Source organism: Agelaius phoeniceus, chromosome 22 (genome assembly GCF_051311805.1).
Source record: "Agelaius phoeniceus isolate bAgePho1 chromosome 22, bAgePho1.hap1, whole genome shotgun sequence".
In the NCBI taxonomy this organism is placed as follows: domain Eukaryota; kingdom Metazoa; phylum Chordata; class Aves; order Passeriformes; family Icteridae; genus Agelaius; species Agelaius phoeniceus.
In genome coordinates this window covers 1,055,087-1,072,500 of record NC_135286.1, presented here as the reverse complement: position 1 = coordinate 1,072,500, position 17,414 = coordinate 1,055,087, and the positions used below count along the sequence as shown (strand labels likewise).

At 49.1% G+C, this 17,414-nt stretch overlaps 1 protein-coding gene across 7 annotated transcripts in view; it reads left to right on the top strand.

The window, feature by feature from the left end:
- Positions 1–10,035, top strand: part of SRRM1 (serine and arginine repetitive matrix 1) — a 17,317-nt gene extending 7,282 nt beyond the window's left edge. For 2 of the 7 annotated variants that reach the window (XM_077189456.1, XM_077189461.1), the window contains 12 exons: positions 16–237; positions 772–876; positions 2,367–2,638; positions 2,746–2,826; positions 3,156–3,242; positions 3,843–3,981; positions 4,219–4,260; positions 6,011–6,115; positions 6,605–7,066; positions 8,028–8,205; positions 8,672–8,866; positions 9,041–10,035. In XM_077189456.1, coding sequence (XP_077045571.1) covers positions 16–237; positions 772–876; positions 2,367–2,638; positions 2,746–2,826; positions 3,156–3,242; positions 3,843–3,981; positions 4,219–4,260; positions 6,011–6,115; positions 6,605–7,066; positions 8,028–8,205; positions 8,672–8,866; positions 9,041–9,145 — 1,993 coding nt within the window. In that variant the 3' untranslated portion in view covers positions 9,146–10,035. The remainder of the gene's footprint in view (positions 1–15; positions 238–771; positions 877–2,366; positions 2,639–2,745; positions 2,827–3,155; positions 3,243–3,842; positions 3,982–4,218; positions 4,261–6,010; positions 6,116–6,604; positions 7,067–8,027; positions 8,206–8,671; positions 8,867–9,040) is intronic. The other 5 variants (XM_077189459.1, XM_077189458.1, XM_077189457.1 and 2 more) reach the window with 5 other exon arrangements.
- The last annotated feature ends 7,379 nt before the right edge of the window (positions 10,036–17,414 follow it).

Sequence of the window (17,414 nt, the reverse complement as noted above, 5' to 3'; positions counted from 1 at the left end):
CCTTATTTTTAACAGTGATATCCCAAAAGCTCCTAAACCTGAACCACCTGTACCAGAGACTAAGGAAACTTCACCAGAACGTAATTCAAAGAAGGAGAGGGAGCGGGAGAGGGAGAGGGAGAAGGAGAAGGAGAAGACTCGTCAGAGATCCCCGTCTCGGTCCAAGTCCAGGTCAAGGTCCCGGTCCCGTTCTCCATCTCATTCTCGACCCAGAAGGCGCCATAGATCACGGTCAAGGTAGGGCTTCAGGTGCTGACAGTGAGGCTTGAGAATATTTTCTGCTGAAGATGCCACTAAATGTTCTTGGTTAGTGATGTTTTTAGAGGTGTTGAGCTGTGGATGTTTTGGGCCAAGTGAGGAGGATGCATTTGGTGTATAAATGTGTTTGGGAGTGTTTTGTTGGTATTGATTCATGAGAAGATGCTCATGGTGACCAGCACCGATCAGAGAAGGAATTCAGCTGCTTAATATTGATAATGAGAATTGTGTAGCCTTTCTCTAGGACATGGGTTTGATGTGAAAATGCTGTAAAATACTTTCTTTACCTCCTTTTTTTATTATTCTACTACTTAGTAGAGTGACATTGTTAAACTTCAAAGCCCTGATTGTGTCTGTACATTTGGCATCCTCACCTAAATACAGCCTTGATACGATGCACTTGGAGAGAGCAACTCTGCACTCAGTGCCTCGAGGCCACATTTCCTCAACTGTGCAAGTTAGATAGTTGCTTTTCATTGGAATTTCTGATGGTGACAGGCCTTCCTCCCCTAGAAGGCGACCCAGCCCGCGGCGCCGGCCGTCCCCGCGCAGGAGGAGCCCACCCCGGAGGATGCCTCCCCCACCCAGGCACAGGAGGAGCAGATCCCCCGTCAGGCGGTAAGAGCTCTGCTTTTTGAGACAGCTGAGGGGCTAAACCTGCAAAGTTAACGGGAACTGGAGCTGTGTTAGCAAAATTCCCTGCTCATCTCACCTTAGCAGTGGCAGGTGTGTGATCAGAGTGATGGAAAAACTGCAGTGTTGTGTTTCCTGAGCGTGCTGTGGGGGAACACGGTTACAGATATGAAATGATTTCTTCTGAGTTAGGGTAGTGATGAGAATTCCACCTTTTTGAAAAGTGGCTATTTCAGAGCTTTTTTTCTTTTTTGCTTCTTCAAATGGCTCTGGGTAGCTCCCAGCACAGGCTGACATGATACCCCTTAGGGCTTTTTTGCTTAAGTCTTAGTGCTTTTCTTTCCTGACAGGGGAAAAAAAATGAGAACGAGTTGGGAATTTTACTCATTGGGAATTTTTAATTATGGCTTGTATTTCTATCACATAAAATTAAATTTGGACTTGAAATATGTTTTCTTAAGATTCTTCAAGATTTGCCCTTTGGTGTTGAAAGTCACATTTTTCACAACATAAGAATTGCTCTAGAGACAAAGCTCTTAGCTGCCTTGCAAAGTAAATGATGTGCTTTTGGCAGTGTCAAAATAGAGATTTGTCTTCATGGGGAGAGAACAGATTCTGATCCTTTTCATAGGAAGAGAATCAAAGTGATGCTTCTTGTGTACAGCAGTTGTTTTTGAGGAAGGAACACTTCTCTTCCTTTCTGTGACAAGGTGATAACTATTGCCTGAGTTTGTCAATATGTTCATTTCACACAGTTACTGGGAAAACTGTGAAAAGTATCAAACATGTATGTTGCAAGATGTACAAGAGCACCCTTTCAGCAAATGTTTATCTCACTCAAGGTAGGGTTTCTTTTTTCCAGGTTCTCAGGAATTCTGCAGCCAAAGGTGGATTCTGCAGGTACACAATTGCAACAGAACTTGCCACAAATTTTGCCGCAGAATTCTGAGGCCCTACCTTTTAAAATTGCAAAGTAAAGATGAAAAACTAAAACATAAGGATGGATAGATGGATTCTGAATTGTTAAGTTGTTAAGTTGTCTGAAATTTTCACCTCCTGGTGTAAAACATTTTAGTGTCCTTGCACACTATGCTCTTACCCAGATCTGCTCTGGAGACCATTAAGTCACACGTGCTAACACAGACAATTCTCTTAACCACCCAGAAATTAGAGACCCCAACCAAAACTAATTGTTTCCAGGGGCAAAGCTTAGCTGTAGCCTGTAGATTGACAGAAAGCCAGTGAAGGTGACACTAACAATTTTTAGCTCACTGTTATAGTTAAGAATAGCTGAAAGATTGGTTGTTATCCTCCTCTCCTCCAAAGCGAGCGTTGCAGGCAGTCCACCATGTTTGGGAAGTGCTGTTGTCTGTGGCTCAGTGTCTGTGCTTGCAAACAGCCGCAGTTCTTTGTTCTTTGTGCTGACGTGTTCCCCGCCGCGGCTGGCCAGGAGCTGATGTGCCTTTGATTTGCAGGAGACGACGCTCCTCGGCCTCGCTGTCCGGCAGCAGCTCCTCCTCATCCTCGTCGCGCTCCCGCTCTCCACCAAAGAAGCCTCCCAAGAGACCCGTGTCCAGCCCCCCCCGCAAAACGCGCCGGCTGTCGCCCTCCGCCAGCCCCCCCCGGCGCCGCCACCGGCCCTCGCCCCCCGGCAGCCCCCCGGCCAAGCCCCGCCGCTCGCCCACCCCCCAGCAGTCCAACCGCGCCCGCAAGAGCCGCGGCTCCGTCTCCCCCAGCAGGGCTTCAGGTGAGGGCCACCATCGCAGCTTGGCTTGTCCCTTGGGGACTGCTGTTCACGTGCACCCTTGGAGGAACGGTGGGAATGCAGCTGAGCTGTTGTGTTTTGTCTTGTAGCACCCAAACACAAGAGTACTGAGAAAAGAGAGTCTCCTTCGCCAGCACCCAAGCCCAGGAAATCAGAACTGTCGGAATCAGGTATGGCTCTGGCTTCTCAGATCTGCTGCTGCGTATGGGGCTTTTAGTCAGAAATCCTTGGGCAGGGAAGTGCTGGGCCCTTCAGAAAGTCTGGCATTGAAATCAAGAGTTTTCAGAACTCTAAAGATGATCACTCCTACTGCCTCATTCTGTCCAAGATTGCTTGGAATGAAAGTTCAGCCAAAGCGTATTCCAGCCTTGTGTTATCCTAAGATTTGAGTTGGGGAAAACCCCATACCTGATGGTCTGCTGTCCATAACTTTGCTTCTGCCTGCATAGGCAAATCTCTATCCCTGGTTTAAGTGCCCTGTCCTTGTGTGTCCTTTCAGAAGAAGACAAAGGAGGCAAAATGGCTGCAGCAGATTCTGTCCAACAGAGGCGCCAGTACAGGAGGCAAAATCAACAGTCTTCATCTGGTATGGAGCACAGAAATTCCCGAAAACTGGGTTGTAGTTTCCTTTTGCAGGAAGTAGTTAAGTTCAAATACAGATTAAAACTATTTGCTCTGTGCTCTGCAGTGCTATTGTAAACTTAATTACAGATTTGCCACGCATAATGAGGTCACTTTAATTATTACTCAGGAGGAATAAAAGTATGACTTTTAAAGGTCATTACATCTTTTGTTAATGGGTTTGCAGCTTTAAAATTGCGCTTGTAAACTCTTAACATCACCCACAAATACTGTGTGCTGTGGATTACATCATCTGTCCTTACTTTGGACTCTTTTATGCTTGAGATCAGTAAATTCACCTGGGTATTTTTGTCCACATAGTTTCAAAAAGCAACTGCAGTTCACCTTTTAAATTACCTGTCTAGCCAAATTTTATGGGGACAGTTTTTTTACCCAGTAGATTTATTTATCACTTAAGTTCAGCCAACGCCTTCAGCCAATCTGTTTGAAATTTCAGGTTCCGATTTTATGGGAGATGAGGTTGGTTTGAACTGCAGCATTACCCTGTCAGTGACCAGTGTCCCAAGGATCATTTTCCAGAGAGTGATTCTTCCTGTGTTTGCAGATTCTGGTTCTTCGTCTTCCTCAGAAGAGGAGAGGCCCAAGAGGTCGAACGTGAAGAACGGGGAGGTGGGCAGGCGCCACCGGCACTCGCACTCGCGCAGCCCCTCGCCCCGCAAGCGCCAGAAGGACTCCTCGCCTCGGTAACTGCCTGCACTTGGCTCCTCCCTCCTGGTGCTCGTGTCTGTCTCTCTGCAGCTCTCACCAAATGCACATCGAGTCATGCCCACTCTGCCCAGATTTCTTTCAAGGTTTCCTTCCCATTACACTCATTTGGCAGAAATTGCTCTGACCTTTCTTTGATGGTGTTCATTTTTGCCTCAGATGCGTGGCAGATAGATCTGTTTTGTTTTGTTCTGTTTTTCCTCCACTGCTCTCAGGATGCAGATGGAAAAGAGGTGGCAATCACCAGTGATGAAAAGGTTGGTTAGAAGTTCATCTCTTAAACAGGCTGTCATTTATTTTGGCATGGATAAGCATTTGCCATCCTTTTGTCCTTTAGACTTACACACTCACGGTGAGGGAAATTCAGACTGGTGTGCTGCTTCTTGTGTTGGACCTGGAACCATTTCACTGGCAAAAAGAGAAGGAGCAGCAGCTGCTGTGTCCCTCACTGCTCACCCCTTGTTAATTCACATCAGCCTGTGACATCAATAACTTTGATGTTGTTACATCCCACTGATGCCTGGAAACAGCTGAACACTTGTGTTCCTCAGGGGCTCCTGGCTCCAGACACCCAGCTTTGGGTGAGCAGTGTTGGGTTCCTGCTGCCACTGACTCAAAACCCTCCTGCACACTTGCAACAAGCAATTGAGATCTTGATCTTCTGGGTCAGAGATGATTGGAGTTTTCAAAACTCATTCCTCAGTTCAAGAGATATTTGAAACTACTGGAAGTAGACAATCAGTAGAACAGCAGTGACTTGTTTATTTGTGACACTTTTTGCTCCGTGTCTCTGTGTTGATCTAGAAATGCAGAAAGGTGCAGGAAGCTTGATGGGTTTATTAATTGGATGTAATGACCCTTGGGCAGGCTGTAATTAAGCCTTAGCTAGCAGATACTCCCAGCACACATCATGATGTGGGAGATAAGGATGACTCCCTCACCAGTGCAGACCTTCCTAATTATGGATCCTGTCAAACATTTCTATGGAAAACAGGTTGGGATTCAAAGGCTTTGATCTTGTTTTGCAACACACTGAATTCACATACTGCCTGTTGCATAAATACATCTTTAATTAGGACAGTCAGTACATTTGAAGGCTGGGGGTTTTTTGGATCATAAAAGAACATTTTGGAGCAAACTCTTATCTATAAAAGTGTGTTTCATTGCCTTGGAGAACAATACCCAGCATGTTTGAAATCAGATCTCACTTAATGTAAATGAGCGGCTTTGCTTTTTAATTGCTCTCAATTTTCCCTTATCCAGTCATTTTATCTTAATTGCTTTTTTTAAAAAAAGGAATATTTCACTTTGCCAATATTCCTTTCCTTTAAAATTCTATGCAAGAATGTGTTGGATTAAAATTCCCTCTTCCAGAAGTCTGTTGTAAACCCTGCAAAGCAGAAAATGGCTCATTTGGTGAACAGTTTTAATCCAGAGAGCTGCAGTTTAGCAGCCACTCTAGTTTTTTTCGCTGCATTTCAAGAAATAAATAATTTTGGATTTCAGATGGAGCACAGTTTCACACTGTGAAGAAAATTACCTCCACCCAAGGCAAAATTAGCATCTATCAAGTGATCTATCACTTATTCCAACCATTTGGTCTTTCTTTGGCTACAAGGTGGTGATGGATCAGGTTGTGCATGTGTGGAATTGTGTCCTGGCTGATGTGGTGGGCTCAGGGTGACAGTCAGACACCGTGGTGGGCTCAGGGTCACAGTCAGGTGGGCTCAGGGTGACAGTCAGACACCATGGTGGGCTCAGGGTCACAGTCAGACACCGTGGTGGGCTCAGGGTCACAGTCAGACCCCGTGGTGGGCTCAGGGTGACAGTCAGACACTCATCATCTCACACTCTTCAGAAAGGTTCAAGTACCTTTCTTTCCATCAGTGCTCCCAGTAGAATTCCATTTTGAGGTGCATGAAGGAGCAGATTTTGTGCAGTGGTTGCAGAGCAGGGAGCAGCTGGTGGCTCAGCTGGCATTCCCTGATCTGTCCCTGTTTTCTGCAGCAGGAGGAGGAGGAGCCCCTCGCCGCCCCCCGCGCGCCGGCGCCGCTCCCCTTCCCCGGCGCCCCCGCCCCGGCGCCGCCGCTCCCCGTCCCCGCCTCGCCGAAGGTACCGACCCCAGCGGGCACCCCCTGCCTGCCCTGGGCATGGGAAAGGGCTCTGCTCCCAGCTCCTTCTCTGGGAAGCTGAGGGGGCTGTGGTGTGTTGGGGAGGTTGGGTGTGGTGGGTGCATGGCCTGGATGTTGTTGGGTTGCTGCTGCAAATCCTGAATTGGAATGACACAACCGTGGGATGGTTTGGGTTGGGAGGGACCTTAAGGATTATCCAGTCCCACCCCGTGCCATGGGTGCTGACACCTTCCACTAGCCCAGGTTGCTCCAAGTTTTGTCCAACCTGGCCTTGGACACTTCCAGGGATGGGGCAACCACAACCTTTCTGGATTTCAAGAGTTTTATTTTAAACTCTTTTGACTTCTAAAGAATTCTAGTTTAAATTTTGAGAAGTTCAAAGAACTCTGGAGTCCTCTTGCCCCTCTGCAGGGCACTGCTGACTGCCTGCCGTGCCTGGCTGGCCCCTGAGCGTTTGTTCTCTTTGCAGGTCTCCATCACCGCCCCCGCGCAGACGTTCTCCCTCTCCTCGGAGATACTCGCCCCCGATCCAGAGGCGATATTCCCCCTCTCCCCCTCCCAAGAGGAGAACAGCTTCTCCTCCTCCCCCTCCCAAAAGAAGGGCCTCCCCTTCGCCCCAGTCCAAGCGCAGAGTCTCCCACTCCCCACCGCCAAAACAGAGGAGCTCCCCCTCTGCCAAGCGGCGCTCCCCTTCTGAGTCTTCCAAGCACAGGAAGGGGTCTCCTCCCAGCAGATCCAACAGGGAAACGCGTTCTCCACCCCAAAACAAAAGGCATTCACCTTCACCACGGCCTCGAGCTTCCCACCCCTCCTCCAGCCCCGCGCCGCCGCGCCGGGGAGCGTCGGCGTCGCCGCAGAGGAGGCAGTCACCCTCACCCAGCAGCAGGCCCATCAGGAGGGTGTCCAGAACGCCAGAACCCAAGAAAACAAAGTAAAAAACCCATCTTGGCTGCTCTGGGTTTGATGGGGGGTGGTTGTTTAGTTGTAATGCAGTGGAAGTAGTTAAGGAATCATAGAATCCCAGAATGGTTTGGGTGGGAAGGGACCTTAAAGCCCATCCAGTGCCACCCCTGCCATGGCAGGGACACCTCCATTGTCCCAGGCTGCTCCAAGCCCTGGCCTTGGGCACTGCCAGGCTCCAGGGGCAGCCCCAGCTGCTCTGGGTACCCTGTGCCAGGGCCTGCCCACCCTCACAAGGAAGAAGTTTTTCCCAATATCCCATCCATCCCTGCCTCTGGCAGTGGAAGCCATTCCCCCTTGCACTGCCTGCATTAAAAGCCCCTCTCCCTCCTTTTTAAAAGACCCTGAAATGTTCCACAAGGTCTCCCCAGATCCTTCCCTTTATTTGCTGGCTTTAAAGAAAACTTAACTTTGTCTTTAAACCTAACTGTGGAAGGGGACCAGCACTTCTCATTAGCTCAGAAATTATTCCATAAGTGACCATTCATGATAAACTGCTACAATTGTAAATATTTTTGTCTTTAGTGAGATGCTACTTTTCTGAGCAGACTGTGAGAAGTGTGGTGCTGGCTTAGGAATTTTTTCAGAAGGAAATGTAGCTGAGTGGAAAGCCTTGCACAATGAAATAGTATTGCTGTTCTCTTGACTTTTAATTTGATTATAACTTAGTTAAAGCAGAAAGGCAGCAATTAGTTCTAAGCAGCAACAGGGTTGTTTAACAGCTTTTCAGGCTGCATTATCCCTCTGCATTATGGATCCACTCTGCCATTGGATGGTTTTGACTTTTTTACCACACCAGCAAAGCAATTAATCTATTTTTTAAAATCACTTTAAATCTTCTAAGTGCAGCCTGCCCAAGTGAAAGCACAGGTGTTCCCTTGGGTGTTGATGTTGCCTTGTTCTGTGTCTCAGCTCTGACTCTGTGTTCCCAGGGCTTCCACCCCCAGCCCCCGGCGCGTGTCCTCGTCCCGCTCTGCGTCAGGGTCACCTGAGACGGCTCCCAAAAAACACCCAGGACCTGCATCTCCTGCCCGCTCTCGCTCTCCTTCTGCAAACTGGTCACCTGCAAAAAAGGCCAAGAGCCCAACTCAGAGCCCATCACCTGCCAGGGTATTTGTCTGCTCCTAAAACAGAACTGCTTTGGCTACCAGGGCAGCCTCTGCTTGGGAGGGCTGAATGCTGAGCAGCCCCAGGGTTGGTTATTCATTGGGGGAAACTGCTTGGGGTCATTCTTCATTGTTAAAAACTTCTAAAAAGAATTTGTAACAGGAATTTTTCAAGCTTAACCTCTCCAAGTGTGGGAGAAAATAGTGCTCTATAGAAAATCAGACTTCTGGGGAAAAGTCTGTCCCTTTTCATGAGTGTATGTGAGTTTATGGGCTACAGAGTGAGGGGGGCCTGTTTATGGTCAGGATCCTATGTGTAAACTCAGAGTATTCCCAGGGGGAGGAGAACAGATTGTTTGGTATCTTCACCTCCTCTTCTGAGGTGTTTCCCAGGGACAGTTCCATTCTTTGCCAGAGAAGTTTGAAGCCTTAGAGATGAGTTGTAACATGTATTGAATTATTTATTACAGAATTCAGATCAAGAAGGTGGTGGCAAGAAGAAGAAGAAAAAGAAGGATAAGAAGCATAAAAAGGATAAAAAGCACAAGAAACACAAAAAGCATAAGAAGGAGAAGGCAGCAGCAGCTGCAGTGGCTGCTGCTGTGGCTCCAGCAGACACCACCTCAGCACAGGGAGAGCAGGAAGCAGAGACAGAACCCAAAAAGGTGAGAATTTGGGACTTTGTCAGGGGTGGTGTGCGCTGCTCTGCCGGTGTTCTGACAGCCCTAATTCCAAATGAGATTTGGGGTGTGTGATTCCATGTGGGCATTTCAGTGCTGGGAGGGCTCAGCCTGGCCAGGCCAGGGGTGTTTGAAGCAGCTCTTTGTGTTTGTTTGAAGGAGACAGAAAGCGAACCCGAGGACAACCTGGATGACCTCGAAAAGCACCTGCGGGAGAAGGCCCTGAGGTCCATGAGGAAGGCGCAGGTGTCCCCCCCCTCCTAGGCCAACCCTTTGATATAATGTACATTTTATTTGGTTTGTACTCAGAATTCAATTTCAAATTGCTAAATGTGTTTGAGCTTTAGAATATAACATTTGTTGTAATAATTGCTAGGTTGAGGTTCACCATGTACAAAGGGCATGGATTTACATTACAAAAGGTGTCCACAGTGTACTAGTGACATTCTTTCATTGACAGTCAGCATAATTTCATTTAGAGTGAGACTTTTTAGAAGCAGTAGGAATTTGTTTTGGAGGTTTGAAACATGACCGTCAGTTCCCTCATTTCTTTGAAATCCAGCAGAGCCTTGAGCAGAATTTGTGAGGGGCTCATTTGACTTCTTTTGTATCACTTACATGATGCTACTAACCTTTGTGGTTTGTAGGCTTGCCCAGGAGTAAAACCACTGCAGAATTCAAGGAAGTACATCTCTATTTTAATGCTTTCTACTGTTGCCTGTATAGTCTCCATTAAAGCCAATCAAGAATAGCAATTTAGAGTGGTACATAAATGAAAGCATGTTGTTTACCAGGACACTGTGGGTTTATATTGATGTAACATGTTGATTTGGAACACTGGAATTTCATTTGTATTTTTATGTTCTTTTTTTAAAGGGCAGTTTCCATGATCAGCAGACCCAGAAAAAAAAATAATAATTCCTTCAGTTCCATAAATTTTGTTTGTGAGCTGTCGTTGCCCCATTCATAAATCTTGTCTCGTTACGGTTCTTCGGAATGGTCTGAGCAACTTTCAGAGCTGTGTTCTTTGAAAGTTTAGAGGAACCTGAACTTTGGATATTGTCATGTTTTCACTGTTCTTTGTTTTTGTTTTTTTAACTAAAGCTATATAAAGCTTGTGGATTAAACAAAATAAATTTCTAAATTTAAACAGATGTTGGCTATTTTTATCTGGACGTTTACATTTGCTAATCAGCTTTGTTTTGTGCAGGGTTAATGACTGCTCAGAGATGAGAAAGTGTTTGATCCACTGTGCTGGCTCTGGAAAAATTGGGGCTTTTAACTGGCCTGATGGAGCAGGAAAAGCCCTTTAATTAGTGATGCTCCTGTGGAGTTCTTGCCAAGCAGGAGTCTAACAGCCTTACCTGGGCAGTGCTCTGAGAGGATGGAGAAGCTCAAACTCAATATTTGCTGTGAAAATTGCTGGTCAGAACAAGTAAAGTGTTTGAAGGCCCTGCAAGAAATGAACAGCAGGTTTGATTAACTTGTGGAAGGAGCTGTAGTGGTGTGGGAGCTCATCTGAGGAATCCTGGGGGCTCCTGACTTTCCAGAATCATGGAATCACAGAGTGGGTTGGGACCTTACAAAGCACCCGGTTCCAAGCCCCTTTTAATCACTGAGAACTTGCTGGGTTGCTGCTGTGGAATTCTTGTAAGAACCCCAGCTGTGTTTCTGAAATCAGCTCAGTTCTGAAGCCTGAGGTTTTTCTGGAAGGTGCTTTTGAATTCTTTTTGTGCTGCAGCAGCTGTGATGTACCCAGTGAAGTTGGAGATGGGTGAGCCTTTCCTTGCCCTTGTGCAGGGTCTGACCTGAGGCAGGGCTGCTCCAGGCCCTGCCTGGCAGGGGAGGTTTCAGGGCAGCTCCTTGTGCACTTCCCTCTGTGCTGAACCTTTTCTTTCTTCACATGGATGTCAATGTGTGCTCAAGTGCTTGTAAACCTCCTCCAGAGCTGGAATGCTGAGATCACCTGTTACTAAAACGTGTGTGATAAATTCCAAGAAGCTTCTGGACAGAGGCATTTTTCAAAGTCCATCTGGGTGAATTTGGTGCTTGAGGAGCCACAGACCTGAGCTCAGGACGTGCTGATCCTCATTCACTTGGATTTTCCCTGCATGTCCTGCAGGGGTGCAGCTCCCCAGGGTTTAATGCCTCCTCCTTTATCATCCCAATCTTGCTTCTACCTGGGTTTGGTGACCTCTGAGTGCCTTTTAATCTTAGCACTAATAGAAGTTCTTTAAATACATTCTGGGCCTGAGTCACTGCTGATCCTCCCTCACACCTATTTCCATCTCCTGCCTCCAGGCCTGATAAAGGACCTCTGGATGGGCCAGGCCTTCCCTCCCCATTTCCATCTCCTTTGTAGTTCCTATTGTTGCTGCTCCCCTGCCTCTTTTCTTCATCTATCCATAAAGAATGGTGTAGGCTTAAAAAGAGCAATTAAATGCAGTGTTTAAAAAGAGCATAACTTCTAAATTGTATTTAGCTTAGTATTTTAATTTCTTCTTATCCATTCAAGAAGTAACATTTCATCTAAATATCAGCTGGGGTAATGAGCCCTCTCCTGAGCTGTCCCTGCTGTTGCACAGACCCTTTTTAGCACAGAATCTCTGCTGGGCTGGGTTCCATCTGTGTCTCTGCTGTTCCTGACACCACTGAATTCTCCCCTGATCCTCTGATTGAGCTCCCCTCATCCAAACCCAAATTGTCTGATCCCTTCCCCACTCCAGCTTCTTGGTTAACCTCTCTGTTTTTAAATCCTTGTATTTGTAGCTCAGAAATGACCCTGCAGGTTCCTGGTGTGATGAGGCAGGACCTACCTGGATCTTCTCGTGCTGAATTTTGGCTTCCTGACCCAGGCCACCCTCGTGAAGTGACAGACACAGGTCTAGGTAAGGGACTTGCTGCAATGATGGTATCCATCTCCACAAAAAGTTTAATTGGGCTGTGTAACTGCAATGGAACTGAGTCCTCAGCAGTGAGTGTGAGGCTGAGGTGAGTCACAGGTCAGTCTCTGTAGCTGCTTCTGAAGAAAGATGTTTGTTGTGTCAACAAGTGGCACAATGGCAGGTGTGTGTGCAACAGTTCCAAGCTTATAGAAACTCAGGGCTGGATTGTTAAATTTTTCCACTTGTGTGACTTTGGCAATTTGCCTGGGAGTGCTCGTGGAGCTTCCTGAGCCAAGGGATTTACCCTGAATTGCCCCAGGACACAGAACTGTTCTGCTGCTGCTCCCTGGGAGCCCAGGGATAAATCCCAGCACCAGGGCAGAGTTCTGTGCTGGGAGCCATCCCCAAACCTCCCTCACCTGACACAGACCCATGTCCTGAGCAGTGAGGGCTGCAGGGAGGGACCTGGGCTTGGAGGAGCAGTTGTGCACTGTGACTTCATTCCTGCAGCACCAAACTCCAAACCCCTGTGTGCTGGTGTCAAAGCAGCTCTGGGAGGCACAGAGCTGGATTTTGGTGGAGTTCATTCCACCTGTTGTGTGTCATAACTGATGATCTGGTACAGGATCATCTCATAAACCCTTGATTTGTCTGCTTGAAGTCCACTCTGGATGTCACCAATGTCTCAAAGCACTGACAATTCAATGGAATTGTGTTTCTCTTAAATCAGGTCTTACTCATAAATTACTATTGGAAGTAATTCTATCTCTTCCAGGGTAATAAAGAGCTTATTGAATCTCAGCACAATGGGATGGGGAGTTGTGTGTTCCCAGACTAATCAGCAGTTTGACTCTTGAACTTTATGCCACAATCCTGAATGAGTTCAAAGAGGCTGGAACTGCTGGAGTCCCTTCAGCTGGGTGTGACACAACAGCTGGGGATGGTCCCCCCAGTGGCTGGAGACAGAGGATGTCCTGTACCACCTCTCTCTCTCATCTGGGCTCCCTCTGGCTCAGGATCAGAGTCCAGCAGGACCTGGGGTCCTTCCTGCCGTGTGGTGACACAGCTCAGCTGCTCTGAGCCAGCTTCTGGGGGAGAGGAGTGCTTGGCTCTGTTATCACTTGTTCAGTTTAGTTCTGACTTGAGCCAGGGTTTTTCCTTCTGTTGTGAGCAGAGCTCAGGGAGCATCCAACATGGTTAGAGATCTTCTGGTTCACTTGTGATGGTTTGTGTTTGCTGCCTTGGTGGCTGGAGGCTGTCAGGTGGTGAATTTTCTATATATCCCATCCTGAGTGTGGATTGAGCCTTGGGAAGATGGCTGGGAAAAAGTGGGGTTGATTTTAATTGCTCTTAAAGGAGGAGAACAACCAATATACAGAGGGGGATGATGTTCAGAGTGGTCCCCAGTTCTCACTGCAGGTTTGTACCTAAACATCCCCAGGTGGCTTTGGCTCTATCTCACCAGGCTGGGGATGGACTGGAAGCTGTTTCTGAAGGGATGAGGATCACCCTTTGTTGTGGAGCTAGAAAGGAGGGTTTGGGTTTTTCTTGCCTTTTTTCCTCATGTTTTATTTAAAGTCAAGATCCCACAAAGTGCCTCCTCTGGGGTTTGCTGGTGTCTTGTGCTGTGCCCGAGCAGCAAACGGGAGCTGTGTGGCTCCAGCCCATCTCCCAGGGAGAGAGAACGCTGTGAAACTCTTCCCTAGCTGGGAGTGCCGGATTTTGTAATGGGATCCGGCCAGCTCCAGGGCAGTGAGTCAGGCCTGCCGCAGCGGGGCCGGGTGAAGCCGGCGGTGGGGCGGGGGTGACTCAGGTGACGCAGCCGCGGGGCCACCCGCGCTCCTTCGTGCCGCGCTCTGGGCTTGTGCAGAGCCTGGTGTGGGGTTCGGATAATCCTGAGAATCAGCGCTGCAGGAGGGAAGAACGTGCTGGCTCCCAAAGGGGGCTGGGGTCAGCGCCGGGAGCGCAGCTCCCCACGGGCCGGGCTTTGCTGCAGGAGACAAGACTGAGCCTTCAGTGCAAGGTGTTTTAATCACCAAGTCATTAATTATCTTCAGCGCTCGTGTTGTGGCAGATTCTGTAGGAATCGTGGTTTTTTCTCATTCAGGGTCAGTTCATGGGGAGTTGTGTGGTGAGCACCTCCCAGAGCCAGGTGTGAGCCTTGACCTCCGGGCCCAGCCTGGGATGGGCTCAGGAACCCCTCTGAACTCCACATCTGCTTCCCCGGGCCAGGAGCTGCAGGCAGGGGGGATGTGGGTCCGGAGCGTCCTTCCTCCCACACAAAGGCAGGATGTGGCTGCCCGGGGCAGCTCCCGAGTCAATGCGGGCTTTGTGCTCCCTGCCCCGGGCTTTGTGCTCCCTGCCCCAGGCTTTGTGCTCCCTGCCCCGGGCTGGGACCCCCGCAGCCGGGGCTGCTCCTGCATGGAGCTGTTGAATCCCAGGAGAAACAGAGAAGGGACCTTGTCCAGCAGATCCTGGGGAGCTCAGGCTGCTTTTGGCGTGGGGTTGGTCCTTGTGCTGATCCGAGCATGGGGAGGATGATGCTCAGAATCCCTGGGAAGTTCAGGATCCTTCTGTTTCACTAAAAAGAAAACACGGAAAGCAGCGCTGGGGGAAAGGGGATTGAGGGAATTGTTGGGTTCCCCCACAGAGGCTTTGTGTTCAGTGCAGGGGCAGAGCTGCAGCTCCTGTAAATTGTTGTGGCTATGAAATAAATGGAATTCTGCTGCTGACATCAGCTGGGGATGGCCCCTGGAGAGGAGGGTCAGCGTGAGGAGCAGGACTCTCCAGAGCACGTGCAGTCCTTATCGGCTCAGCCAGAGCTTCCTCTGAGTTTGTTCCCACCCCTGACCTGTGCTGAGCCGGGTCCTGCTCGGGGCTGGCCCCAGGTGCACAGAGCTCAGAGGGGTCCAGCCCTGACCCACGTGTGCAGTGGGAGAAGGGAATGTCTGTGGGGTTTTTTACCTGGGGGGCTTTTTGTAGTTCCTCGCTCAGGCTTTAAAACTCGAGCTTCAGATGAAACCAAAGCTGATGGGACGGTTGTGAGAAACGTGGATCCCTTCTAAGGGTAACTCCCCCAGGCTTCCCCTCTCCAGGAGGGAGGAAGCTCCCATTAAAAATTGATAGTCTCCCTGTCAGCTGGATTTTAATTCAGCAAGTGGATTTGACTACTGATGCGAAAAAAATTACCTTTGTCACCGTGCTGATATTTTTTTAATGAGACAGAAATGGTTTGGCACCTTTCCAGCTTATTAAAACCTTTGTGAGTCCACAGGCACCGGCACAAGGGGACGAGAAGGGAAAATTGCATTAAGTGCATGATTGGCAAAACAAAATTGAGCTCTTATTTATTTATTTATTTATTTATTTTTAATCTATTACAAGCCTGTGAATGAATCTTCTATTATTTATGGAGGAGGATAAAGGGAGCCGTCCCTGTGGCTGCAGGCAGACTCTGCTTTCAGTTCAACTCCTCTTTCCAGACAGGGAAAGGGGACACCTGCTGTTATCCAGGACAGAGATAAGTGAAGGGAGCTGTGTGAAAAGGGAGGAATCCCCATGTTCTGTGGGAGAACAGGGCCCTGGGGATGATTGATCTCCATGGGCGCTGGGTTTGTGGTCTGTGGGTTCCCAGCTCAGCACAGGCTGAATTTCTCCACTGGATAAAAGGGACCAGACCCTTCAGCCTCTGCTGCACCCCAGGGTGTCCATCCTGCCAGAGCAGCTGCAGGAGCTGCTGCAGCCCTGAGGCTTTGCTGCTCAGAGCAAAGGGGCCCAGAAGGGGCTGGCACCAAGCCCCGGAGCAGGGGCTGTGCAGAGGGGGTTCCCCCTGCTGCCAGCAGAGGATTTGGGTTTATCCTCTCCGACTGCACATCCCACTATTGATGAGCAGCCAGGGTACCATTTGAATTTTAATGACATCACAGATACAGCACTGCTAATTGCTCATTTGCTTATCTGGAATGAGTGTTAAATCTGTGAAAGAAACCTGAATCATGGAAACCTCCTGCACAGCTGATCAGGGCAGGGTTAGAGAAGCAGCTGTCCGTGGTTTAACCCCTCAGAGGCAATTCCTCCCCTTTCCATCCCATGGCCCACCCTGCTGCACTGATCAGCTGGGATTCATGGCTGGGATAAGAGCAAAGGATTTAAAAGGGGAAAATCTCCACAGCCTTGGTACTCAGAGAGATGCTCTGAGAGCCTGGCTGGGTTTGGACATCCCTGGCTGGGCAGAGGGATGGCTCCAGTCCTCAATTATCTCTCCCGGGTTTGTGCCTAAGTTTTTGCCTCTAACCAGCTCTTGTCGTTGCTCAGTAGGAGCCCGAAGAGCCTTGGAGCAATCATTACACAGACAAACCACCGGGGTAAAGAGGTGATAATTACAATTGCAAAAGCAAGGACCCGATGATCTGAAATACCAGAATTTCAGCCTGAGCAGGTCGAGCCTGTGCTCAGATAAGGAGCAGAGAGACAGGAAGATTTGGGAGCTCTTGGTCCTGCCCTGCAGGATTGTTGTTGTTCTCCCCATCTGCAGGGCACAGTGGCTTTGCTGGGGACCGCAGCTGCTTTTTGAGTGGGTGACTCAGGAGGTTTGAGTTCAGTTCCCCGTCCTGCTGTGGGGATCTCAGGGATTTGGGATGTCATTCCCTTGGCAGTGCCTCAGGCTGCAAGGTTTGGAGAAGGTGGAGGAGTTTCTGTCCATGTTTGGAGAGCTGGAGCACTCTACATGCTGCTGCAATGCAAATAATTTTATCAGAAAGATTATTTCTAAATCCTGGTAGAACTGCGAGATCTTGGCCTCTTGTCCTGCCCACAATTCCTTTCCTTTCCTGAGTACTTGGAAAAAAATCTGGCTCCCTCCAGTGTGACTCAGGTAGGAGGAAATCAACCCCACATTCATCATGTCACTGCTTGAGTCAGATCAGCGTTTACGCCATCGCTTTGGAGCAGGGTGGCTCTGGGAGAGGCGTTCCCTTGGTTCCTGGGGATCGATGTCACCCTCCCAGATGTGGACTTTGCCCAAGGAGCCTCCTGGAAAGCTCAGGGGATTTGGGATGCACAGGCTCACCCCACAGGCAGAGCAGGGATGTGGAAGCTCAGCTGGTGCCCCACTGTACAAGTGGTTTGGGTCTGTGCAGGTGCCAGCCCTGCCCTACAGGGGGATGGATTATCAGGTGCCTGCACTGATGGAATCAGACAATCATGGAAGGGACCCTGAAGAGGATCCAGTCCCACCCCTGCCATGGGGCTCCACACCAACCTTCCACCATCCCAGGCTGCCCATCCTCGGACACTGCCAGGGCTCCAGGGGCAGCCTGTGCCAGGGCCTCCCCACCCTCACAGGGAAGAATTTTTTCCTAATGCTCACAGCTTTGGATCAAGCCAGCCTGGTGATAAAGAGGTTTTGTGTTGGACTTGGTTCTTTTTTTGTGAATGTTTTTCTCTCTGATGTTGGGCTGCACCTCAGAGACCAAATTGAGCATGGTGGTGTCATTGCTGTGACTGGATTGATCCCTGCAGATCCATGGGATCTGGAAAGGAGCTGCTGCTTCCCCTTTGCCCACACACAAAGGGCAGCACACAGAGCCAGCAGTGCCTTCCCACAGCTCCCCTTGCCTGTGTCCCTCAGGCCTGCAGCCCCTCAAAGC